Raw genomic sequence first — 27,769 nt, 5'->3', positions numbered from 1 at the left:
GAATGTCGTGTACGCTACAAATGTAATGTGTCTGCAGCTATACTTGTCTCTACGTACCAGGCGAGCCGTTCCATTGGAATCAATAGGCGCCATCTTGACATCGGACATCAAGGTATTATAATAAATCCATGCTCTAAGTACATCTGGACACTTGTTTGCGTTCCATCTGTATGTTAGAAGAGGTGTATCATGACAAGATGGACACCACTGACTGTGGCGTCATATTTAACAAAACCTGTAGCTTAGTCCCCAAAATGTCCGACTTCTGCTCTAACTTAAAGTGACCCTTTTATGTTCATATCTAAAGGCACGTGAAGAACACCATCTGCCAACACACTTGATTAGGAATCTACATTTTTACCCACTAAAACCACTGATTTTTAAACAGAAATATTAGTCCCTTTATGTCCGCTCTGCTTGGGTTTCCCTCAAAGTTAAAACCAATGACAACAGTTTCCTATTTAACTCCACATACTTTGGCTAAAAGACTAAGTCCTGTAAAGTGCAATGTTTGTGTGTCGAACTTCCCTCACACCCTTCTATAACTCATTACATGTCACAATATAAAACATATTGATGGCTTGGGTTAGGTCTGTGTCACACTTCCATTTTCTCTCCCCTCCTCTCTCTGTCTCTTATCTGTGAGTTTTCTTTTTTTTTTAAAGGAGCTGGTTTCAGAGGTATCCGCCCAGACACAGCAGCAGCAGGACGTGCACGGTGAGCAGATAGAGGCTGAACAGCAGAGGGGTGCGCTGGCGGGAGCAGAAGGCCACTCGGAGCATCCGCATCAAACCCGGGCTGCTCCTTCGAGTCTGCGAGAGAGGGAGGGAGGAACAAGGTTACGGGAAAACATTCGAGTCATGTGTCTTCATTATCGCAGTTATTAAGATGACAGATGAGGTGGTACAGGACATTAGCGCAGCCTTACTCGAGTGACAACTCCTTCTGGCTCGATAAGGACAGCAGTCTCTGAGTGATCCTCGTCGTGTGCAGAGTGCCATTTTGTCTGGCTGTGACTAATAATAATAATAATAAAAACAGATGTTAGCCGTCATATTCTGTTGATTCAACACATTTATCAGGGCTGAAAGATGAATTATTCAGATGCAGAGAAACAACAGAAAGCACCTTTTATCAACTGTTATAGCAGAATATGATCATTAGTCTCAATATTATATAATTAAAAACAATTAATCAAGAAAAAAACAATCTTTTACACACTTTTTAACATTAATTTACGCAAGAAAAATAAAATACAACATGAAAAGCAGCTGTTTGAGTGTGAATACTTTTAGCTATTCTTAGTCTATAATATATATAGTATTATAATTAACAGCATATCTTTAGGTTTTGGACTGTGTTAGAGAAAACAAGCAACTATTTGATGATGACGTACAGATGTCAGATGGCACTGGACATCAATATGATGTCAGAAAGACGCTGGACTCGGGGCGTCGGTGGCTTAGTGGTAGAGCAGGCGCCCCATGTACAAGGCTGTTGCCGCAGCGGCCCGGGCTCGACTCCGGCCTGTGGCCCTTTGCTGCATGTCACTCCCTCTCTCTCCCCTCCCCTCACACTTGACTGTCCTATCCATTAAAGGCAAAATGCCCCAAAAAATATCTTTAAAAAAAAAAAAAAAAAAAGAAAGAAACACGCTGGACTCTTAAATTGGACAGACTTTAAATTTTGGTTGGAATGAAAATCGGATTGATGGTATTTTAAATGTCTAATGACGTTAGAATTTCACATTGTGTGGACGTTAACATCATGATGTTTCGCAGACGTTGGGTTTAGTTATGACTAAATGTCCATATTCTCTACGTAAAGATGACGCTGGCAAGAGACGTTTGGGGGATGTGGAACACAATTTAAAACCAACGAAGTATCATCGTTGTCTGTCGCCAGTATTCTACGTCAAATTGATGTTGACGTACGAAATCCTGACATTGAATTTTGGTCAACTGACATCGCAACCTAAATTCAACCAAATATCAACATCTAATGACTTCGCAATTCAGGAAATGGGACCATCCAAAAGCACCTGAATGCAGCGTTAACCCCACAGAGCTTAGTTTTCTGATTCTTTTTTGCTGATTCTTTTTTTTTGTTGGCTGCCAACAGTTAGCTGTTTGGCTCATGAAAGTCTGTAACGCTTTGCTCTACAGGCCCACTGATACAAAAGATGCAGGTAATTTAAAACCAAGAAAGTCAAACTTTTTGGCTTTATATGCCACTGAGCTACTTTCATAGAAATGAATGGGACCCGCCTCCAACGCTGTGTCCAGTTCTCTTTATACATCCATAGGTTAGACTGAAGCGAAACTGTTAGTAAAGTAGGCTGAGGAACCAAAACAATGAGCTGAAAGGTGCTAAAAATCTTTATAGAACAGGTGATAACTACCTGTGATTTTGTCACCAGAAGTAACCCCCCCTTCACATTTACTCCACTGCTGAAACTACAGCACAGGACTTTTCCACATTAATGAATGTTTCATTCAAGCCCTGCCAAACAAGTTCACACAATGATGATTAAGCCGCTCGCTACCACAGAAAGCTTTCTGTACTTCTCATTACAGCAGAAATCTGGTGTTGGGTGTGTATGCCGAATTTCCCACACTGATACTATGCATGCTAAAAGTTTGAAATAAAGATTTTTCTTTTAAAAAACCTAAGAAGAAGAGACAATAGCAATGAAGCAGCAGCTAGGAGTATAGGGGCAGAAATGGCAGAAAATCCAAAGAAAGTTTCTGGAGTGGATGCTCCAGGCAAAAAAGAAACTCTGTGTTCAGTGGAAGGAGTAAAGTTAAAAAAAAAAAAAAAAAAAAAAAGACTTGACGATATTGCTCCTGGGGACAGGGGTGATGCAGTGAGCTCACCTGCAGGCATATGTCGCATGTCGGGTGACAGTGTTTTTGTAATTACTCTAAAAATCGCAGTAAAGTTAAACCTAAGATTTAGATTTTAACACATAATACATGTTAGAAAACACTATACACGTACTGAATTGTGGAGTGAGACTGCTACACTGGTTTTCACCATTTCTGTGTCTAGGATTTGGGCAGAGCTAAAAGCCTGCTCCATGAGGCAGTGAAACAACCCATAGCATAAGCTCCACCCCTTCAATATAAGTACTAGAGCCATTGAGTATTGTCATTGTTTGAAAAATTAAAAAAAAAAATCAACATTCTGTTGCAGACTCAGAAGGACTCGGTCGATTTTCGGGCAGGTATGTGTCCTTTGCCATCGAATTTGATTCTGTCTCTGGTGGCTCAAACATGTATGGCTGTATGAGTCCAATAAAGCTGCTAGATGGAGCATCCATTTTAGAGCGACAATTAAAAGAGGCTGTGGCTTTCCCATGAGTGGGTGTGGCTTCAGCACATTCAGCGGACACACCCCCAGCATCTCAGAGCAGAGAACACTGCCTATTTCTTTTATGATTTTGAAACTCGACAGGATGCTTAAAGACAAATTTTTCTGTGGTATGACAAACACATATTGCCAGAGTGAGAGAAAAAAGCTCCATGCTGCAGGTTTAATGTAAGAAAAAAAATATTTATAGCACCTTAAATTCCCCTTCTTTTTTATCTTGTATCAGATTTCATACCGTTTGAGTCTATCCTGCACGGCCAGCAGCTGCTCCTCAGCAGACACCCTCTGCTGCATCTCGTCATCCAGCCTGACGCAAAAAAGTTTAACATTAATTAGTATCCATATTTTTTCATTATACCACTTTTAAAAACAGAATTTCTGATCAGATTCTTCCTACACTGTACCTTCTCTGTAGCTCTTTGACCTCAGCTATGTAGGTGCTGCTGTCTACCAGGCTGCTTCGCTCCTGTGGGGCTCCAGGAGCGCTGTCCACCTCCTCTGTACCCTGGAGAAGACAAAAAGAAAAATCACATTATATGCAACATCCCTGTCCTGTGTCTTGCCGAATTAATAGTTTAGACACAGCATGTGTACAGCCTCTAATTTCCAGGGCTGGTACCTGCGGCTATTCCACAGGCTAGTTAATAACATGTCGGGCAGGAAATCCAAAGTGTGGGATCATTTTGAGAAGGTGAATGACGAACCCAAGGTGATATGTAAACTCATCTTCATTGGTCGACTACAGACATGACGTATCATCTGAAACATGGAAGTAGCTACATGCCCATTAGCCGACAGCAACAGTCAAAGTAAAAACATATTTACCTCTCTTTGATAGACTTCCTGCTGAAGTTTGGGCTTGTGAGTGCGGGCTTCCTCCAGCATGGCGGAGAGTTGCCGCAGTTGTTGGTCCCTCTCTGAGAGCGTGGCGAGGGTCTGCTGCTTCAGCTGCTCTGCCTGAGCCATCCAGTCGACACGCTCCAGTCTAACACACACAGGACACACACATTCAGATACAATAAAAGCCTTTTTATGCCACTTTGCTTTGTTAAAACAGCAATGATAAAACGCTATCTCTGTGCCTCACCTGAGAGTTTCTATTTCCTGCTTTCCCATTTCCACCACATTCTCCAGCTGCATTACAGCACCCAGCATGTCTTCATTCTTCTTCTTCTCCTCAAACAGCTCCTGGCTGACTTTAATCAGCTCTCCTGCTCCCAGTCGGGCCAGCTCCGACTTCTGCTTCTTCAGCTCAGACGTCTGTGTTTGAAGCTGCTCCAGCTGCACACAAAGAGAAGTGAAAAAAATATGTTGAAATACTGTAGGTGTCAATGAAAACACAACCCTACATTTATATTCTTTGCCAGTGGAGTTGTGAATCTGTGCGTTTATGAGTAAAATATTTACATTGATTGTGAGACGTGTTACTCACCAGTCTCTCCCTGTCATTCTGCAGGGCTTGTAGTGCGTTCTTCAGCCCCCACACTTCTCCAGTGGAGCCTCCCGGGCTGCTGTGTGCTGCGTGGCCACCTGCCCTGCTCATCTCTTCCAGCTTCAGGCTCATTTCCTGGGCTTTGTTCACTGCCTGGTCCCTGCTGTCCTGGAGGGAGGCCATGGCTTTTGAGAACGACTCGTTCTCCGCTCTCAGCTTTGTTGTCATCTCTTTCTCCTCCAGCAGACTCTGTTCGACGGCCAGCAAGTCTCTGGCCAGCTCTGCCACCCTCTCCTGAGCGCTCTCTGACTCTGTCCGCATCACACCTCCCTCCCATTGCAGCTCGGCAAGCTCTTTGCTCTTGCTCTCGTGCTCTTGTCTCTCCTTCTGTAAGCTCTCCTCCAAAGCCTCCACCTGTTCTCTCGCTGCTTGCAGCTGCTCCCTCAGCTTCTCCACCTCTGCACCAGGAGCATCTATCACCTGTGGTGCTGTCTTAAGGTCAGCAGCCTGGCTAAGAGTCTCCCTCTCCACTCTGACTGCCTCTACTTCTGTCTCTTTGGCGCTGCTAACGCTCTGTAACTGACGCTCCAATTCCTCGCGTTGCTTTTCCAGTGAAGCGATTCGCCCTCGCTGAGCTGCCAGGACCTGTTTGTGTTGGGAGTCCTTCATGCTCAGGACTTGGTTCAGTTCATCGCGGTAGCCGTGAAGCTGAGCAGACAGTTGGGAATTCTCAGCATACAGGTCGTCTCTCTGGACCAGCAGAGAGCGCAGCTCTTCTTTCAGGCTGTTGTTCTCCCCTGCTGCCTCCTGGATCAGACCGTCCTTCTCCATCATCACCTGGGACACGAAACAAATATTATAATGACTAATAAAACAAGCTCCACAGATACATCCCTCAACCCCCCTAAACCTTTGTGTTCATGCTTAAGGGTAGGGTGCCCCGATTCTTGTCGGGACAGAGTGTTTAGGCTAATTTAGGGCTAGATGGTCCTCCAAATCAAAGGCACACTCAAAGGAGTGTTATGAGACATGACAGTTGCACAAGCAATGAAACAAAAAAACAAACAAAATATATTTTATTTGTTCTTAAAGATTTTAAAATTTGGATAACCTTCATATTACCTTAATGTTGTTTCAGTGTTTCATGTTCCCCTTCTTTCTTACAAACATGACAAACAAAGTTAAATGACCGCCTCATGTTTGTACGCCTCTGTGAACCAGTAAAGTTGCACTTACAGTTTATATCCCTGTCTGTCCAGACTCATATGGAGCCATGAATCTTCACATAGGATCTGTACAATCAGAACAGTTTCAAGATGGGCACCAAAGATTAGTGTCACTAATTCAGTATCTGACCAAATGTCGCCCCTTCTGTCCTTAAGTTAGGGTGTTGAATAATGGCCGGAGACATGTTTTTGCAGAGTATTATGATGTCACAGTGAAGCTGATCTTTGACTCTTTGGATATAAAATGTCACCACTTTATCATTTTATCCTGTTCGACATTTGTGTGAAACTGTCATAATTAGCGTATAAATTCTCAAGTTATGGCCAAAAAAGTTGTCTCTGAGGTCACAATTAGATCTCATCATTCTTGACTCCAAGTGGACGTTTGTGCCAAATTTGAAGAAATTCCCTTAATGTGTTCTTAGATACCGGGTTCACAAGAATGAGATGTACAGATGGGCGGACAGACAACACAAAAACATGGCACAGAGGCATAAAAACACCAGCAGTATGTTGATGTCTTTGTAGCTAACGAGCTAGCAAGCTAACTCTACATTGTTTTTGCTCATTCACGCCGGACAGTCCCACATTTTGACATACAGGAACCAGGGTGTCTGCGGGGTCTTAAAAAGTATTAAAAGTTGATAAATCAAATGTTGGAAAATTAAGGCCCTTAAAAAGTATTAAAAAGTCTTAATCACGATTTTATGAAGTATTAAATTTTCTTGGCATTCAAGCTTTGACAAAAAGTATCCATGAATGTATAATTTATTTTCCTCCTCGCGACTATTACAAACAACGTGTAGGTAGGCACACTCAGACTGCCACTCGGGGCCGTGCGCATACCTGTGCGACATCACGTGACGGCGCACGTTAGGGCTGTCAACGAATATTCTAAATTCGTATTTAAATTCGAATTTGAAAAAAAAAAATGGACCTTTGAATGTGAAAATTGATATTTGATTGTGGAGAAAAAAAAACACCACCACAGCTGTCCTCTTTGCGAGTGGGCGTTGGCCTGGGCTGCTGCACTGAACGCAGTGCATGACAGGTCAGAGAGGGGGGGCGAGCGGGAGGTCTGCGGTCATTTATAACGTAATGTTATGGATAACTGTTTTATGTGTTTTAATGTGTAGGTATGTAAATGTTTTCAAAGACGTTTATGTTGAAATAAAAATACCTACAAGTAGTTATGTTTCCTTGTATTAATACATATACAAGTATGTTTCCTTGTATTAGTTTGCCCTCTTGTGGACATAATGCGAAAAATAAAATAAAAATTTGAATGGTTCAAACCTATGAGTTATTTTTAGAACGAATATTCGAACGTCACTTTTGAGCAATTTTGACAGCCCTAGCGCACGTACAGGCGCCAAACAGAGGAGCAAAAGACAATAAAAAATCCTTCTCATCTTATCTGACTTCTGTTGTATGTTTGTGCTCCATAGATTTAATTGTAAACTACAACTGTTTAGTAAGTTAAAGATGCGTTGCTGCTAACGACAGCTTGAAGTGGCGATGAGGTCTTAAGGTTTTTTTGGAAGGTCTTAAAAAGGTATTGAAATTAACCTCAGGATTCCTGCATATACCCTGAGGAACTTATGTTGACAAACTCAAGTGTCCTCGTTTAAAACACTCCTCCAAACAGTCCTTTACAGGAAGGCGCCTTTTTTTTTTTTTTTAACAGTAAATCTGTTGTGTGTCTAGTTTCATCCTTCATTTATCAGTTTTATTATCTATTTATTTATTTTAATTACACTGGTTTATCTGGTCTCTGCTGTTTTTATCTTTATGGTGTATACTATTTTATTTGTCTCATAAAGCACTTTGTAACTGTGCTATACAAATAAAGATTACTATTATTACTATTATTATATTTCCATGTTGCATTCCCACCCTTTGATGTCAAATGATGCCTGAAATTTAACTTCAGTCCAGCAGCAAAGTTACTGAACTTGCTATCGCTCCTCTAACATCAGTGTACATTAGAAGGGTGTCTAGGAGCATGGGTTACTAGCGTTAACCTATGAAGCTAACTGCCGGTGGCCTGGTAACAAAGCAGTGCTCTTTTTATCTGAACTTAAGTTGTGAACAGATCTCCATCACATAAATGTTACTGTGATTATACCATTACTGCATCAGTTGAGTCTGCTACCACTGACGTATCAGGATCTTGAAGGGTTGTCCTGTTTCATAAAAAAATAAAAGTGAGAAATAGTTTGGGCCGCTAAGCTTTAGGTTTTTGTGCGTTACCTGAAGGTGTTTCTCCTCCAGTTGTTTGTACATGTTCATGACTCTGTCTCTGTCATCCTGCAACGAGCCCATGGCCTTCATGAAAGAGTCCAGTCTGGCTTTTCTGTTGTTGCTCTCCTCCTCTGCCTTTCGCAGTTTCTCCTCCAGATCCCGCACTTCCCCTCTCCTCTGCTCCAGCTCCTCCTCAGCTTCCTGTGCCCTGCTGTCAGCCTCCTTTCTGGCCTCCTCTGCAGCCTGGGAAACAAAACACACATGAATGGTGAGACGTGTGTCAGCCATGAACGATATTTACTATGTAAATGAAAACATTTTAGTACCTGAGCAACAGCTTGCTCCTTCTCCCCCAGCATTTCCACCTCTCTTCTTTCCTTCTCATGTAACTCAGTCTGCAGACTCTCTGTCAGGGCCTTAGAGGACCTCAGGTCTGTCTCCAGCTGCTCCACGTTCAGACACAGCCGCCTCTCCTCTGCCTCCCTCTCCCTCAGCTCAGTCCTGGCCTGGTCGACTTCACCCTGCAGCCGACCCACAGCCTCCTCCAGAGCTCTGGCCCTCTGAACGAGACTCTCCACCTCAGTCTTCAAGGCACGGACTTCATTTTGTGCAGACTGCAGCTCAGTTGTAGTTTGCTGAAGCTTGCTCCTCTCCTCCTCCAGGGCAGCTTGGCTCTCTGCGACTTTCTTTTCCTCCTCTGCCAGTTTCAGCTGCCAGTCTTTGTCTGCTTTCTCCAGTCTGAAAGAAATGTTGTCAGTTATGAGTTATAGCTGAACATATGAACATATTAAATCAAATGAAACAAATACAGAGAGAGGGTTTTTACCTGTCCACTGAAAGCTGAAGCTCCTCTTTCAGGGCAGATTCTTTCTGAAGCTGCTCTGCCAGTTCCTTGGTCTTTGTTTCAGCCTCCCGCACTTCAGCCTCCTTACCCTGCAGGGCATCCTTGAAGCGAGTCTCCCACTGTTTGGCCTCGTCCAAAACTCTGTCCCGGTCGTCTTGCAGTGAGGACATGCAGCGCGAGAAGGCAGCTAACCTGGCCAGAGACTCATCCAGACGGGCTTGCATCTCCTGGGCGCGTCTCTCGGCTCCTTCTGCGACCTCTCTGGCCTCCAGAGTGGCTTCCTCTTCCTTTTCCCTTTCTCTTTCTACCGCTTCAAGTCTCAGCTCCATCTCTTTTAGCTCAGCTCCAAGCCTGAATCTCACAGAGTCGAGGGTTTGCTCTGCCTCGGCTTTCATCGAGGCCTCTTTCTGCTGGGCGTTCTGTTCAAGGGCTGTTTTCGCAGCTAAAGCTTCACTCGCCTGCTTCTCGGCTTCATTCAGCTGAGATTTACAGCTATCCAACTCTGCTTCAGTCCTCTTCAGGTCATCTATGGTTTTGGAAGTCTCCAGTTGGGATTGCTCCAGTTTGTTTTGGAGCTCATCATGGCCGAGCTGCAGCGCCTTAGCTTCTCTACCCAGCTCGCTGATCCTCTCCTGGTACTTGATGCAGTCCTTCTGCAGCTGACGGACCTCCAGCTGCTTCTCCCTCAACAGCTCCTCCAGCTGACGCGCTCTGCTCTGACTGCCTTCCCTGACCCTCTGAGCAGACCTCAGCTGCTGCTCCAGCTCCCTCTGCTTACCAGACTCTGCTTCGGCTTCAGCTCTTTCTCTCTGAGCTTGCCTCATGTCCTCTTCCAGCCTGGCAGCGCGGTCGCTCTCGCTCTGAGCCTTAGCCTCCAGCTCCGCTCTCTCCCTCTCCAGCCTCTCCATCTCCCGCTGCAGCTCAGCGAGGTGCTCCCGGTGGTCTGAGGCCTCTTGCTGGTAGCCGGCGATGCTCCCGTTTAGCTGAGCCAGCTGGTTCATCAGACGCTCCTCCAGGTTGTCCTTCTCAGTTTCAAGGCTTTTGAGCAGCTCTTTGAACTGAGCCTCTCTCTTTGAACCCTCTTCAATCAGGCTCTTTTCTCTCTCTTTGCCCTCTTGGACGCACTTCTCCAGAGCGGCCACGTCACTCTCCTTGTCTTTACTCTCCTGAAGGTCTCGCTCAAGAGAGGCCAGTTCAGCTTTCAGTCCAGCCTCCAGTTCCTTCCACTGGTCCCTCTCTGCATTAATAGCTGCCTCCATCTCCCTTATCTTAGCCTCTAACACAGCCTGAACACTCTCAGTCATTTGTGCTTTTTCTTTTTCCTCAGTAGGTTGTGAAAGTGTTTCTGGTGCATTCACTGCAGCTATCCGATCAGCTGCTGTCTCTTCATCTTGTCTTTCCTTGTCTTCATTCTGACTCTCAACAGGCTCTGCTTTGGTCATAGTTATGTCTGACTGCTGTGCAGTGACAACCTCTTCTACAACAGCGGCAGCAGCCTGAATCACAGTGTCATCTTTCTCTCCTGTTTGGGCAAGTTGTTCCCTCAACTCTTCAATCTGCTGCCCTAAAGAGTCTCTTTCTGCCACTGTAGCATCCAACTCAGCTTTCAGAGCCCCCAGCTCCTCTTGAAGTCTCTCCACCTCAGCTTTACGAGCCCTGTCCTCTCGTTTTACTACAGTCTTGTCCTGCATCTCTCTGAGTCTCTCATTCTCCTCCTCTAACTCCAGTATTTTCTGCTGCTTCGTTTTAGCAAACTTCCTCATCTTGTCTTTGACTGAATCCACCTCCTTCTGTGCCTCTTCCGCCTGTCTTTCAGCTTCCTGCCTCCCAGCCTCATGCGTCCTCACCCTGGCTGCGAGCTCTTGCCTCTCCTGCCTGGCGGCTTCCAGGACTCGTCTCACTCGCTCTGCCTCGTCGCTCACGTTCTCGTACGACTTGAGCAGAGTCTCGTACTCGTCCTTCATGCCTTGGACCTTTTCCTCCCACTCTCTGCAGCTTCTGGCGGCCTCTTCTTTCGCCAGCTCCACTTCTCTCTTACAGGCATCTTTCTCGCTCAGTATGCCCTCCATGGCCAGTTTGAGGCTCTCACAGGATGATCCCAAGCTCTGGTTTTCCAGTAATGTCCGGTCAACCTCATCAATCAGTCTAACTCTTTCCGCTCTCAGCTTCTCCAGCTCATCCTCTGCTGACTCCATTTTCTGCTGCAGTTCGGCCATGAGCTTCTCAGTTGAAGCGATTTGCTCCTTCTGGCTTTTGTTCTCCTTCAAGGCCTCTTTGCGAGAGATCAGCGCAGCCTGAAGCTTCCGTTGAAGCTGCTGGATCTTTGCCTCGCTGTCTTTTTCTTCCTCCTGCTTCAGTGGAACCTCGACCTCTAACCTTTGGGATTTTTCTTGCTCAGCCTTCAGTTCCTCCTGTAAAGATGATATGAGCTGATCCTTCTGAGACACTGTGTCCTGCATTGAGTGTATGAGAGAGTTCTGCTCGCTCAGCTGCTGGCTTAGCTCCATGATTTCGTGATTCTTACTGTCAAGGAACTGCTTGAGGTCGTCCATTTCGGTCTGAAGAGTTGTAATGGAGGACGTAGAGTCCGCAGATGCTGCTTCGGCTGCAGCTGCCATCTCTGCTTTCAGGGTTTCAGCGTAAGACTCAGCTTGGTGATACTTTTCTCTGAGATCATTAATCTCCTCTGAGAACGCATCAATCTGTCTTTCCTTTTCTCTTAGTGTCTGTAGCTCTTTGCCCAGTTCCAGTATTTCAGCCTCCTTCAGGGACAAACTGCTGTGAGTTTCCTGCAGCTGCTTCTCTAGCTCTGTGTTAGCAACCTGCAGAGTCTGGATCTCTACTCTGAGAGCTTTCACAGATTCCTCCACCTGTGCAGAAAGGACGTCGGCCATCTCTGCAGGATGCTGAACTGGATCGCTGGATTGTGGTCGCGACGAATCCGTCTCAGATGTGGCAAAATCCACCCAGTCCTCCTGGACCCACTCACTCGTTGCTTGCTTTGCCAGACTGTCAACCAGTTGCTTTGTCTCTTGGTGAGGTTTCTTTTCAGCCATCGCCTTTTCTTCCAATTCTCTCAGTTTAGTCAGGAGGACTTCTCGCTCGCCGCTCTGCACCTCAAAACGCTCCAAGAGCTCGCTGTATTCTTCTTTCTGCTGCTTCAGCTGCTCACGGTGGTGCCTGTCTTTCTCTTTCGCTTTGCGGATGGTTTCCTTGCGAGACTCCTGGGCCTCTTGAACTTTCTTTTGAAGGGTTTCGCACTCTGCTTCGAGAGAGGCCACTTGGGACTGTAACGCAGTCGTTTCATTAGAACTGTCAGGTGCCTGCTGAGAGTTTTCGGCTTCTTCACTTAGCTTTCTATTCAGAACGAATGTTTCGGTGAGAACTTGATCCTGCTGGCTAATTTTCAGCTCAAGAGTCCCAATTGCCTCCTCTTTGGATCTTAAAGCTTGTTGGAGTTCACTGAGTTTAGCCTCCATTTCCTGAATTTCATGTCCTCTGGATTGTTCTACCGCTGGAATGTCAGCAGGAGTTTCTTCCTTTGCTGTTTCGTCTCGCTCTTTCCATTTCTTTGCTTCTACCTCAAATTCAGCAACCTTCTTCATGAGCTCTTTGCGTTGCACAAGTGCAGCCTGCAACTTCTTCTTTGCGGCTGCCAGTTGGGTTTCCAGCACTTTTTTCTCCTTTCGCACACTCGTGAGGTCATCATCTACATGAGCAGTGGAGTCCTCAGAACTCACCGTCTCTTTCTCGTCTCGGACTCTCTCCAGCTCCACAATCTGCCCCTTCAGTTTACTGACTTCACTGTCTATCTGGAACTTCTCTTCCTCTGCTTGGAGGAGTTTGGCAGACATACTGTCACTGAGCTCCATCACCTCTTGCTCCTTTTGGCTGAGGCGGAGCTGTAGCTCACTGATCTCCGTGTCCTTCTTGGACAGAGTGTCGTTGTTGAGCTCTGATGTCTGAGAGTATTCCAACATGCTGCTTTCCATCTCTTGAAGCCTCCTTTCAAGCTCAGATGAGAGGAGCTCTCTGTCCTCCAGCTGAGCGCTCAGCATCCTGACCTGCCCCTCCTGCTCAGAGAAAGCTTGGCGAGCTGTTTCCAGATCTGCCTGCAGCGCTTGGATGTTGTCTTCCTTTGTTTTACTTTCAGAGCTTAAAATTTCAATCTGTTCCTCTAGGAGTTGCATTTCAACACTTTGTTTCTCCACACCAGTGCTGCTTTGCTCAGAGAGCTTGTCCAACTCCTCTCTGGCTGACTTAAGTTCCTCTGTAAAGCTATCTGCCTGGGACTCAGCCTTTTCTTTTGCAGCAGTAAGGGACTGAGTTTCTTCTTCCAGGCTCTTGATTTTCTCCTGTGACTCTGCAGCTGCGTCTCTGAGCCTCTGAAGCTCAGCCAAAAGCTCACTGTACCTTTTCTGAAGTTCCTCGGCTAAGGCCTGAGCAAAGACTTGGCCGGAGGTCATGCTAGCATCTGTGGTGGAAGAGCTCTGCTGAGTTACATGAACTTGTACCGTTTCTCGGATGATGACAGAGGAGGACTCAGCTTGAACTGTGGATTTTTCTTGCTCCATGCTCGTCGCCTCCCATGACTGCAGCTGCAGCTGGCCAAAGTCCTGCAGCATGGACGGCCACTCCTGGCCTCCATCTTGATTGACAGCTTCCAGGAGCGTCCAGCTGCTGTGAGCCACCTCTGAATCACTACTGGCGACCATCTCGTCTGAGGAGGTCCCTTTGGATTCCTCTGGGGACTCAGACTGGTGTCCAATAAGCTCTGGGCTGCTCTCATTATCAGCAGGAATGGAGAGGACTGAGGTGTCCTCAGCAACTAAGGTGGTCTCCTCTTCTTGTGTATCTTCCATGAGGTCATGCAGGGCTGCAGAGCTGTCATCCTGACCCTGATCTGGAGTCTGATCGTAGCTTGATGATGCAACTTCACTGGAGCTTTGCTCTTTAGCCAGTCTGAGGGACTCTCGCAGGGCAACCAGCTCATTGTCTTTTTCTAAAAGCTGCTGCTCCAGTTCCTTTATGTGCGCTGTGGAAGAAAACAAAAGGAGGAAGTAATTAGAAAAACACTATTTGGCATTTTTTGCTAGAAAATGACTTAAATGGATAATTGATTATCAAACTTGACTTATCATCACTAATTATTTCAGCTCTAAAGCATCATCATTTATTTGTTGGTTGTATTTCATATTAATGATCTAATTCTACAAAGCAAGACTATTAAAAGTTAACTAAAACTAAACTAGAACTTGATGTAAAAAACATTTTAATTAACTGACATAAAAACAGAAACTAAACTTTCATTTCATTTCAATGATTTTTTTATATGTATAAGTAATATAACATGCTGTGTTTACTTTAAACACAGTTTAAACCCAAATTATGTACTTAAACATTATAATTAATAGACTGAAATGTGCCTTGTGTTTTCTCTTTGCCTCACTGATGGCCGTGCTTGTTGAAAAAGGGGGTGTGGCTCTAGTGCAGCCCACATTAAATGAACACTGTGACTGGTTTATAGACGTCCTATCAAATAAATCTGTGCACTTCGGTAGAGTCAGATGGCACTAATCATCGATCTAGTCATCCTTGAGAAATGACGTCCATTAGAACGCATGGGTAATCTAAATAGGTTGATTGTAACATGATAACTCAAACATTTGACTTACAATTTAAAAAATAAATATACAGAAAATATCTTTAATTTTGGTCCTTGTCAATTTGGTCATATTCGTCAATACAACAAGCATTAGAGGATACTGGTGCATGTTCACTGAGAGTGAAACGTCTACATGACTTCGATTCAACCACTTGAACAAAGTGTTGTGTTTGTACTGTATTACCTATTCTGATCTGATAAATCTTGCCCCTGACAAATGCGCACCATATTACAATAAAAAAAAAAAATAAATAAATAAATCTAATAAAAACTAAACTAAAACTAAATATTTTTTTTAAAAATAAAGACCAAACTTAAAAGAGCAAACCCACTATGGAAACTAAACTAAAAATAAAAATAAATGATATAAATAATAATATATAAAAAAATAAACAAATAACATTAAAAAAATAATAATTTAAAAATACAATAAAAATGTAAATAAAAATAAAAACTAATGAAAAATACAAAAACTTTTAAAATTCCAAAGCTAACTCTGCTACAAAATTGTTAGGTTTTTTTTAGCTGTAAAATAAATATAGTGTAATTGAAGCACTCAATCAAATAAAAAATACCTCAAATTTGTACTTAAGTTTGTACACAAAGTTCCCCTTTGGTCACATTTTAAAGACATGTAAAATTACTATGATTAATATTTTGTTTAACCTGATTTTCCCACATGAAGTTGTTTGTGTCTGTGTTCATTTTTCTGCCCCCACATAAAAAAGCTAAATCTATCTAGGAATATACAGGTGTTATACAATACGAGTTATAAGAAAACATAAAATAGTATATTTTGTATGCCTTCATACTTGTAGCGTGTACTATTCAGCCTAGTTTGTCTAATTTTCCAAGCTTTAAAAATAAAACTAGCCTACTCTTTGCAACTCAGTTCAACTTCTCATTGTCATCATAATTCAGGATTTCTGTTCTGAACTCTTATAAAGATGCAGGCAGGTTAACATTATAAAGTATGACAAAACCACACTGATCTGGGTGAAACCGGTGTGTTTTTAGGGAGTCCAGTGCATCAAAATGGCTAACGTTAGCATTAAAGGAAACATCTGAGACACTCAGCCACCCATGTTTGAGCCTCAGTCAGACGCAGACTCAGATTAGGAGGCTGTTGTGTACTAAAGTTAGCGACTAGCAGATGAATCAGAAAGGTGATGTTAGCTTTTTAGCTTGTAGGCAAACTGACAATGGCTGACACAGCGCTAGCGGCAGTTGCAAGGTTTTTTTTGGTAGATAGTGGCAGGAAGCTCACTGTACTGTCTGTCTGCTGTGTGCTTTAGGTTCCAGGTTTCTTCTGGAACCTAAAGCACAAAGTTTCTTCTCTGCAGAAATCACCACCTTCAGAAGTGGAATGTGAAAAAACCTCTCTGGTGACAAACTCTGCACAGACACAAGCCGGCACAGTCAAGGTCAGACATCTTGAGTCGAGGGGATCTTGAGATAGAGATCTATATTTTCCATACATCTCTGCCTCACACTCAGTGATGTCAAGTTACAGCTTGCCTACTCTACCCTTACATCTACACACAGTAGCCTTGTGAATAAGAGCTCTATATTTGTTTTGGCACTGCATAAAAAGTAAATAAACGCCTCTGACAAGCAGAGCAAAAATCCTTTGACTGTAGGTGTGAGCGTACTGATGTTAGCCACTATGTTTGATTCTGTCTCCATATAATGTGTGAGTGTTATTTTGGGAGGACAAATCCAGTTTTGTACCTTTATTAGCTTCAGATGAATCCTGTGCTGCTGCTTCTGTCACATCATCCTTTTCAGACATCTGAAACAAAAGAGAATTGGCAGGACTGAAACTTTCTCATCTCAAGATTAAACATTTACTGGGAAAAAATCAACGGGACAACACTTTTAAAGCTCTATATGGCCTCCGTGATTGCTCCCAAGTCTCTATCAGTAGCATGTACAGCTGTAGCGTGAGGTGAAGGTCGGATAAGACGGTCAGCTGTAACAGTGGATCAGCGCAGATGGGATTAGGCGCCCTTTCTCACACTGAGTTCAAGCATTGTCTGTCTATGACCCTGCGTCTGTCCTGTCTGAGACCGACGGACATCACCTGGGCCAGACACAAGTCGTGACCCTGGACCCGGTGTCGAGGATGACCCAGTCAGACTGCCCTGCTCTCAAAATAAAAGCTGACTCTGCAAACTGTTACAAAAGGAGCAAATATGACACAATTTTCTGACTTTGTAGACGGACTACTTTGACTTCTTATACCTCAGCTTATACTAAGGTTCCAGTCCCATGTCTTTCATTTCAACACCTTTTTAAACCATAAAAACAGAGACACAGAAAACTTATAGTCAAAGCTTTGCCGAGATGATAAAGCTCGCAAAGTATCACAGATCTTATTTAAGACTTCCTTTTGAAGTTTACATCGTGAGTAACACTTGTTTCTTTGTTTTTAAGACCTCACATTCATGTGATCTGTATCCTGGATATCACATCTGGTGTAAATGCACACACAGCGCACTGTGTCTGGAATGTAATCAAATCAGACAGATCACATTTGGAGGCGGTCAAGCTTGAACTGTGGTCGGATTTCAGCCAGGTGGGAATGCAACCCGTACAGCGTGACCACATTCTTAGGAAGAAACCCCACACAGCAACAGCCAGTTGAACTCCACCTCTTCCTGCGTGCTTAAAGGGACAGTCCCACCCCCCCAAATTATCATGTGTAAGTCAGTTACTCAACCTGTGTTACACTGAATTTGTGGTGTTTCTGTGTCATAAACAACATCAGCTATCATGATCATGCCTGATTTCAATAAGGTACAATGTTTGAAGCTGGCTGAGTGTTGTTTGATCACTGATAGCACTGTTTTGAAGATGAATGACCGACTTGTCATTTGGAGCTCCGCCTGGATCTTTGCATGGAAAAAACACTATAGAATGGTCAGACTTTGAGAAATCTTCTTCAAATTTAAAACAAATGTTCACTGATAGTGTGCTTACAGCCCCATAGTGTCATTTACCTGCTCAGATGAAGCCACAGACAGTTATTCATCCTGAAACACATTTTTTATTTTATTTTAGGCATTTTAGGCATTTTTTTTACTGATTTCAGAGGCCCATTACTCTGTCTCTGTATCACCTAGAGTGTTTCTGACTCTTTCACAAGAAACTTCAGAGAGTTTTCTTTCTGGCAAGACCTCATGCATGCATGTAGTCAGAGCGGTTCAGAAGCTACAGTCATTTTAATTTGGGTATGTCATTTTAGGCGTTTTTGCTATAAAATGGGGCTGGAGTGCAAGAGGTTAATATAATTTTGTTTCGTGGACCCCTATGACTTCAATTTGTCAAGAATTTTCAGAGTTTTTGGATTCTTCACTCACCATGGAGGGATGCGACAAAAACAAAGTTTTCCTCACAAATTCAATGTAGCATGGGTTGAGTAATTGATACACATATTATCACCTGATGGGATGAAGTGTTCCTTTAAACTGCCCATCAAATACTACAACTGGTAGCTAGTCTTCCTTGACAAACCGTGATTTAAAAATGAATTTCCATACTGAGCTCCCATCCCATCACAGGCAGAACTGAGATAACAACAACACATTTTACTACCACACGTAAATGCAAAAGCCTGTGGATAATCCATATTGTATGTTACAGATCATATGTTAATGTCAGATGTGAACAGGTTCTCAGCACTGACCGTTACAATCTGATGCTCCAGTTGTTGAATCTTGGCGGTGGTTTCCTCCTGTTCTGTAGTTTTTATGTCCAGTTGTTCTGAAAAACCAGTTCATACAAAAACATTTTGAGACAACTAAAAAGGTTCGACATGAGCACACTGAATTTCATAAGCAGATACAGTTTCTCACCCTGAAGGCTTTCCATGGAGTGGGTGAGCTCTGCACAGCGTCCCTCACTCTCACTGCGTTCATGTTTCAGGCTTGTCAGTTGTGACTCAATAGACTGCACAGTGTCCAGGAGCAGGGAGAGGTCAGCAGGGACGGGGGCTTCCTCTGCTGCTTGCACATCCTCCAGAGCCAGAGAACGTAGATGTCTCCAAATTTCACCCAGGATGTCACTCTTCCTCTGGGCATCTTCGTGTTCCTCCTTCAGTGACGCCAGCTCTCGCTCCAATTTATCAACTTCTGATTTCTCCCTCTCGGAGGCGTCCTGGTGGGCATGGACGGCTGCCTCCCTCATAGATGCAAGTTCACTTTCAAGACGGACTATTTCCGCTCTGTCGCACTCTGAAGCATCACGGCTCGCTTGAACGGCTGCGAGCTCAGCCTCTTTCATCAGAGACAGTTCCCTCTCCAATCTGGCAACTTCCATCCTCTCCTTCTCCAGAGCCTCCCGACTAACATGCTCTGCCTCTCTCAGGGAGGCGAGCTCGCCCTCTTGCCTCGCCGCCTTTGTTCTCTCCGTTTCCAAGTCCGCCAGGCTGGTTCGGAGGGCCGCTACTTCTGCGTCTGCCCTGCTGGCCTGTTCGGCCCACTGCTGCCTGTCCTCCTCCCTCCGCTTAACGGCCTCGGTCAGCTCCTGCTCCATCTGCCGGAACTGTGCAGTCAAGATCTGAGAGACGAAGAAAGAGGATATGAGTGGGTGTGTGTTGTGTGGTTCAGCCAAACAATGCATAACAATGATGTGCTGTCAAGATGTGGGGTGTGTCTGTTTGAACAGTTTTCTTTTCATCAAGCGGGAGCAGCGTTGACAACAGCTGAGGCATCTGTAAATATCTGCCAACATGCAGGACCAAGTCGCTGCCCAAATGGCATCCAGTGCATCAGGATCTGTACCTGTTTTTGCTGATCCGCGCTGCTCACTTCCTGCTGCAGCATTTCCAGGACTTGTGATCGAGAGTTCAAGGCCTCCTCCAGCTCTTCGCAACGTCTCTGCGCTGTGTGCAGGGCCTGGGAGAAAGCACAAATAAGATGAACGTTCATGTGAAGTGTGGCCCTCATCTGCTTTTTGACTAATGACCAAACTGAAACATTTCTGTGTTTATCCTCTGTGTTATTTCAGAATAAAGTCACAGTTCATGGACTATGTGTGGCCTGGTCTGAAGGATTTTCTTATCTGAATTAAGGGTCTAACAGTAGAGGGTGTTGTATGTTGTAGAAACTGTAAGGTCCTGTGAGTCATATTTGTTATTCCGGGACTCCTGGACGTTGTACCTGCTGAAGCTCGCCGTCACTCTGAGACTGTGTTGTGACCCTCAGCAGCTCCTCCTCATGTTTCTGGATCTGTTCCTGGAAGCGCACGTCCTTCTCACACACCACAGCCTGCAGTTTCTGCAACTGAAAACAAAAACACAACAAATCATTCAGTCTCGTGAAAATAAAAACCACTATCTGTTAACAGAGTGGCAAAATCAAAGAAGCAGCTCTGTCACCTCTTCAGCATGTGCAGCTTCCTTTTCTTGAAGCAGCCGTTCTGTGGCATTGAGTCGCTCCCGCAGCTCCCTGCTGTTGGCCTCCTCCTCGCTCAGCTTGTTCTTCAGTTCCTGGAGCTCCTCCTCGGCTGCGGCACCGGCTCCTGTGAAAGAGCTGTCTGGACTCTGCTGTAGACAAAACAGATGTTTACATCAGATAAAAACTGAAGTGCTTTAATGTTGGTTTATTGGCGCTTCTCAGTCTGTATGAGATCTTTGCTGTAAAAGGCAACTGGAGGAGGATTCGTTATAATCCTACGAGCACACAGACAATCCTGCTTCACTTCACTCAAACTTACTGTCGCTCCTTCTTGTCCTTTCAGCTCAGTGATCTGTTTGTTTAGTGAAGCCATCTTGGCTTTGGCTTGCAGTTTGAGTTTGGTGAAGCGAGCCTCGGCTTCGTCTTTCTCACTCTGTGAATGTGAAGCAAAAAGTGTTGGTGCTCAGTCACAAAAGAGGAGACAAAACATTATAAACTATTTTCTTCAGTGTAGCCCCATTTCAGGACTACACACAAGAACACAGTCAAGGGGACTTTGAGTAACTTGTTTATTAAAGTTCAAGTTTATAGTGGCAACGACAGAGGTTGGGAGAAAGAGATGAGGTGGTATTTCGGCCCATTTTTGTTACAATGAGGCTGAGAAAAAAACCCTAATGCACCGCTTTATTCCATGTCTGGATGTCTTCCTGATATAGATAATATCCAACCACCAGACCAGACACTTTCTGCAGAGCTGCATTCTTCATCATCCAGCTTGTGTGCTCCATCAGATAACGAAAAGATAAAATCTTGCGTAAAATAAGTTTGACTGAAATAACAGAATTACTGGTTTGGACTCGACCAGATGGACTAAAATGTTCATTATAATCTGATGACTGAAAAAGATTAAATGTCAGTTTGCACTGGTAGCGAGATGAGGCAACAAAATCCAACATCTAAAGTCTGCACACAAATACAGTTTATCTTTATGGATTATACTGATACCGAATTAGAACAGTGGTTCCCAACTGGTGGGTCGCAGTCCATTCTGAATCGACCTTAACTGACTGGCGAAAATGTCAAGTTCGTAAAAAAATGCACTTTATTTTGAAGTACAGTGAATTTCTGGCACAGAGCTTTTATTTTGAAGCACTGTTTCCTGCTGTAGAGTGAGTGACTAACGGACATCTACTTGACAGAGACAGCAAACTAACTGATGACATGTCCAAACACAAGTATGATGCCAAATATACTAAGCTGTGTGGACCTTGAACTAATGACTAAGGAGAAGTCTCGACCCACTGTTGGGAACCACTGTGTTAGAACACTGTCAACATATGACGCCTTTTATCTTGTGTTTCTAGAGTTGTGTGTTTTTGCGGACACTTAAGAAATAGTTAATGTGTTATGTTTCTTAAAGGCAGTGTGGCGTAATATTTTCTATCAGAAGCAGGATGGGAAATGATCTCAAAAGGAATCAAGTTGCAGACTTATAGAAAGTGACCCTGCAAGTCTTTGCGAAAACTTTTAGTGTTTGACCGAAAACTCTTCAGATGTGAGAGGCTGCCAGACTTTAGTCTTTTCAAAGAATTCTCATGTATCAAGACAGAAGAATCCCAGACTTTTAGTCGACTAAAACTTGACTAAAAAAACAGGATGAGTTGTCTAAATATGATAAAACAAGGACTTAGATTAAATAAAAGAATAGCTGTCAACATTAACACACGCAGCTTATTTACCTTGTGCTGTGCATCTTTCTTCGACAGCTCAGTGTCCTTTTGGACGAGCTGGGTGTCTTTCTCTCGGATGAGCTCCTTCAGCTGGACCACCAGTTGCTCCATGTGGGCCAGCCTCTCCACGACCTCCTCAGGTGCCCCAGACTCCACTGGAGCCTGGCCCTCTCCGGCGGCGAGCTGAGGCACCAGCATGCCCTGTTTGAGGAAACAGAGAGGGTCAGTTTATGAGTCACGGGTAGTCCGACTGAACCTGTAGAAACAGCTGCATGACGTTCTCTGTGGCTCAGTGATCTAATGAAAGATGCTACTGAGCTGCATTATGGGAAATGAAGGACATTCAAGGCAAATTTTTCTGAACATTACAGTTGTGCATGATCAGCATTTATCACATGTAGACGACACCTCTGGGTGTGTATTACGTAGTTGCTTCTTTAAGTATTGAAGCCTGTGTATCCACCTTATTCCTGAGGGCACTACTGTAAAAAAAGATTATGGGCGCAACTTCCTGTGAGACAGAGGAAGTAGCAGTAAGCTAGTTAGTCCCATAGACTGTCTGCGGTAAGTGTGGTGAGTGGCTAACCGCTAACGCTGGTTCTTTTCTAAAGTAATTTTCCTTCAGTTTAGCAAATACTGATTTATTTTTTAACAAATATTTAACTAATGTTAACTTAGCATTTTCTAAAATGTCTCTGCGGAGCTCTGGTACCTGTTGCACTGTCCGTGTCTGTAACGACTAACAACCAGTCTAACCTAAATTTTTGCCTTCAGCAACTGTGTGTTGAATATGTAACCAGAACAAAAAGGGATTGCTCCTGTTGCCATGGTTACCATTGATATGAGAAATAAAACCACAAGAGTTTCACGAGACTTAGTGAAAAAGTATTACATCAGAATCTGCAGAAGAGAATGACACGTAGACTGACAGGTCCGTCACTCAACGTCAGTACATGATATCCCCGTCTTTCCCTGTCTGACTTCATTCTCAACCTACATTAGAAAATTGCTTCTTTTACTATTACTGAAGTCTGCTGCTAAATTCAGCATCATGTTTCGCTCAGAACAGTTTTTAATAAATCAGAAGTTTAAAAAAAACACGTAAACTGCATCGTTAATGCAGACGAGCGGAGGATTAGCTGGGAAACATCACATTTATTCACTTTAAATGGAGCTACAGTTCATACTGAATTATTAAATCTTTGACGGAAGTGTAAGTATCTCTTAATAAGCCATCAGAAATTGGAAATCATCTTTAGTAGGAGCAGATGTTTACCTTAAGCTAGCTCGGGCCATGTCAAAGTTAACAATATTTTAACGGAGCAAGGCAAGCTAACTGCTAGCGTGCTCAGTTGCTTTGAGATGGCTGTCAGAGATGGCAGATGTACGATCACATAATCCCGTTTGAGCTTTAACAGGTGGTGTGTTCCACGTTTTATTTCCCAAGAATAGAGTACTGTAAACAAACTGTTACCATTGGAAATCGCAGGTTTTGGTTCTACGCAGGAAGTTGCTCACATAATTATGGTATCATGGGGGCTAGGAATAAGGTGGATAGCTTTAAATTGGACAATTGAACAAGTATGTATATTCTCAAGGCTCTTTCCCATGAATCACCTGGAATCAGTTCAACAAATTCCCCTTCTCACTTCTGCTTTATTTATTATTTATTCATAGGAGAAATCGACTTACTTTAATGTGGTGACAGTTTCAGACAGTCATCTATTTTCACTGCGTTTCCGTCTGAAAACCTTTTAGGTATTTACGTATGCAATCTTTAACTTGTAGATAGCGAAAGAAGCTATCGTTCTCCGGGCTGTAGTTCCTCTGTATGCCACAACTTAATGGAAGTGACGAACTATATCACTGGAATGCCTCTTTAATGTGGGAGAGAAATGTGTCCTTGAATGTGCGGACGCTCTGGAACCAAACGAGTTATGCAAATATGAAATTCTGAGTCAGTGAAACTATGAAAGATAAAGCAGTCTTTGACCTAATTCTGTACAGATAGGATATCTTAAGAAATTATCTGTCTTTATTTTAAAAGATCAGAGACGTTTTCTATCATCATCCTCTCGTTTTTTCACCAGTGGCTCCAAAAGGAGGATAAATGCTCTCTGTTATAGTGTGTTATAACTGATGTGTTGCTGTCTCACCTGTGGGTCTCCATCTGGGGCCTCCTCTCCAGAGAGCTCCTGGAGGACTGTGGCCAGACGGCTCAACATAAAGCTGGCACTGTGAGGGAGAAAAAAATATGTATCAAAGGTCTGAGGCTTCAGTGTAAACTAAAATAAGTAGTCTGGCATATAAATCATGTCTCCACTGCACCTGCGCCAGCCCTATTCTGTACCCTGTAGATAAAATGGTGGGAGCATAACACCTATGTTGATTCTTCCTCCATCAGTGTGTCTAATTTTCCTCACACAGCAGCCTGGAGTAAAGCCTGTCTTATCGTAATGCAGAGTACATAATGGAGGATTTGTACATTTGCCTTTTTAGTACGTCTCTGCAGAGAACAGCTTGAAGTGCTGCCTGATAGCTGCATACACACACAGTCCTAAAGCATACTGTATTTTACTTCTGTGTGCACATACTGTCTGCAGGCGGCCACATGTTACTCTACACTGGAGCTGATACTATGAGTCCATTAATGAAAAGGACGGAGAAATAACTGGCTATAACTACTCAGACAATCGAGTACTTGTTTTTCAAGTCAACGTACTTTCGTTTCAGCTTCGCAGCTTTGTTGTTTTTCTTTTGCCTTATCTGATAATGAACAGAATATATTTAGGTTTTGGGGAGGTGGTTAAAAAATAAGCTACTGGATATCAGACTCAGCTTGAATGGCCAAGTGAGTTTACACATACATGGACTTTGACTCCTGTTTAAAGTTGCTCTCGGTGTTACACACACTTACAATAGAGAGGAGATAGAAAGAGACATAAAGCTAAAAACAAGGACAACAAAACTGAACACACAGGTGAAATAAACATGGAACTATAGTACTGTTGTATTGTATTATTTCAGGTTTGTTTTTCTGTTGTTGTTTTTTCATTTTCATCATCATTTTTTGTGCCATGTGTTTGTTTGTGGCTTATAACGCAATGTAATTTTTTTCCTTATTTAAATAGTTGAGGACTTTGGATAAGCAGGTCAGGTTTACTCCCTCTCCAGCACTGCAATTATCTCTGTTCTATATGTTTTCTTATAATTGTGTAAATAAATAAGCCTAAACCTAACATATCCATACAAGTAGGTAAAAAAGGGAGAAATCACATAATCATTTGAGGCTCCAGGAAACTATGGCTGTAATGGTTTTATATGTTTTATATGTCAAACAATTCATCAGTTAATGAAGAAAATCAGCAGATTAACTGTTAATCAGCTGTTGAATGTAACTAAGTACATTTACTCAAGCACTGTGCATAAGAACAGATTTAAAATACTTTTACTTTACTTAAGTATTTGCAACTTTCTACTTCACTGCACTTGAGAGGGAAATACTGTATTTATATGTCACTACAATTATTTAAACTTTAGTTACTAGTTGCTTTAAAAATTAGGATTTTTGCACACACCATGTAAAAAATACATGTGCAGCTGAATCCATAATCAACTGACTGATGAGAAAATTAATTGGCAACTGCTTTGATAATTGTTTTCATTGTTTTTCATGCAAAATTATGTTGTTGTTTCCATCTTCTTAAATATGATATTTTTTTAAAGGTTTTTCCTTTTAATTATTTTGATTAATTTGATAGATTTTTTTCCCGCATTGAGTGCTTTTACTTTTAATACTTAAATACATTTTGCGACTGTACATACATACTTATATTTAAGTAACATCTTCAATGCAGGACTTTTACTAGTAACAGAGTATTTTTACAGTGTGGTATTAGTACTTTAAGTAAAGGATCTGAATACTTCCTCCACCACTGCTGTTAATAGACAGAATTGTTGGCTGCAGCTCTACAAATGACATTTCAAAACCCACTGCAAAAACAGGCCTGAAACAAAAAATAAAAAGCATTATTTTTGGAAAATACTAAGTCTCTACATATGAATTTAACAGTGTAATATGGAGTGTATGTAAATTATTGTTGGTAATACATTTATATTACAGTGTTTAGGATATTCGGGGAGCGTTTCAGAACCTGACAGATTTGCAGAACCAGTTTTAAATAAATAAACTATTATGACAGGCTTAAACTAACACATATTTTCTATTTTTGAGAGTCAACAGACTCTGAGTCAACACACTGGCACTTGGACTAATTCACCTGTCAGCAGATATAATCCCATGACTGATTTCTTATATTTCAACTGTGTAATATAGACTTAAAGGTACAATCATTTTTTATAACACTGTCTTAACTGCACAATTATTCAACTGCAGCAATACTCAATTATTCAACTGTGCCATATTCTTCAGTATTCTAATTTATTCTTACCAACACCACTCTTGAATGAATATTTAACTATGTTGCACATACTGTATAGATGTTATTCTTATGTCTACTTCTATTTATATATATATTGTGTTGTACACTGTAGCATTATACACATATTTTTACATACTTTGTGACTTATTCTTGTTATTCCTGCTTCTGAGATTCTCTACGCTTTGCATCAGAGCGTCTGTAATGTATCACAATTTCCTAAAAATGATATTGCAACCACAGACTGTATTTTTCTCATGTAAAGTAAAACACTTTGGCTTGACATTCACAACTGGATAAAACTGAATATTTCATCATTTTCAGCTTCTCTCTCCAGAGACAATATTACATTTGGTTACATTTGAGCAACAGAAATGATGAACTCTGTTGTAACTTATGTATATGTCTAGCAAAATTGTTCACACATAAGAACAGAATCCTGAAATAACCCTCCAACTTTTTCTTGAATAAATTTAAACTGTACACAGAGTCTTTAAATCTAACGAAAGGGAATTATATTATATCCTAAAAGTTTCCCAAAGCATTAGATAACTGAGTTAGATGTATTTTCTCCTTGTATGCTATGTATCTATTTTTTAGTAATATTTTTCTTCGTCTTTGTTGTTTAATAATTAATTTCTATTCAACTTACAGTTAATAGCACTCCCTTATTATCATTTGTCAATCTTGTATTACACTGCTGATATCTTTGCCAACTTCTTTGCACTGACCTGTGCCTATATTAAATATGATTGTTGCCAAAGATGCTGTGTACATTCTCAATACAGTTAATCAAAAGATAAATTAAAAACGCATCACAGTTTCCCCCCAGGGATCAATAAAGTACTTCTGTTTCTCTTTTCCACAGCAGCACATTGGCAGACACTCCCCAACCTGTTAGCCGAGTTGGACCGGACAGCACCGACTTCCCCCGAACCTGCTGGACACTCCACTGCGGCTGCGTCACTCTTTTTGTGAACAGCAAAGATTATAGCTAGCTAACGCGAAAATGGACGGCAAACTTTCCAAGCGGCTGGACGACGGTGTCTCCAAAAAGCAGTAGACACACTCGAAGATTAAGCCACGGTGGCGTGAACAGGACACATCCGGTGTTTACTCTGGCTGCAGTTTCTTCCACGGCACAGTAAGTTAGCTAACGCTACGGAGCTAGCTAACGCTGCTCTCTCGTAAATAAGGACTTCAAAAGCTGCTTCGTGAGTTTTTCCCCTCCGCGCGTGACAGCTCTGTGATGCAGCCGTGTGAGTGGCGTATTTTTATGTTTTTTAAAGAAAGGACATTTGACTCACCTGTGCGAGTGCTCCCCAGGTAAATCTATCTGCTTTTTATTTGATATATTTCCTCGGATGGATGTCAGAGCTTAGCCACATCACCAAACATTCCCGGAAACAAAACTTCCC

The 27,769-nt window shown here is 42.8% G+C and overlaps 1 protein-coding gene across 2 annotated transcripts; it reads right to left on the bottom strand.

The window, feature by feature from the left end:
• Positions 1-646: 646 nt before the first annotated feature.
• Positions 647-27,769, bottom strand: golgb1 (golgin B1). Of its 2 annotated transcripts, none has more exons than XM_033615097.2 (20): positions 27,659-27,769; positions 24,069-24,147; positions 21,922-22,113; positions 20,502-20,615; positions 20,164-20,331; positions 19,946-20,068; positions 19,568-19,681; positions 18,641-19,343; positions 18,472-18,548; positions 16,515-16,575; positions 9,101-14,153; positions 8,601-9,012; positions 8,284-8,517; positions 4,805-5,641; positions 4,460-4,653; positions 4,198-4,357; positions 3,777-3,877; positions 3,608-3,679; positions 929-1,016; positions 647-812 (listed from the first exon to the last, which is right to left on the bottom strand). In XM_033615097.2, the coding sequence occupies exons 2-20, from the start codon at positions 24,135-24,137 to the stop codon at positions 675-677; spliced, it is 8,910 nt and encodes a 2,969-aa protein (XP_033470988.2). In that variant the 5' UTR covers positions 24,138-24,147; positions 27,659-27,769; the 3' UTR covers positions 647-674. The 2 variants fall into 2 exon arrangements, with proteins under 2 accessions (XP_033470988.2, XP_078021260.1); XM_078165134.1 differs by having other exon boundaries at positions 20,164-20,328.

The sequence above is a fragment of the Epinephelus lanceolatus genome, chromosome 23, assembly GCF_041903045.1.
Source record: "Epinephelus lanceolatus isolate andai-2023 chromosome 23, ASM4190304v1, whole genome shotgun sequence".
Taxonomy (NCBI): Eukaryota; Metazoa; Chordata; class Actinopteri; order Perciformes; family Serranidae; genus Epinephelus; species Epinephelus lanceolatus.
The sequence above is the reverse complement of the archived record's forward strand: the minus strand, read 5'-3'. Positions and strand labels throughout refer to the sequence as shown.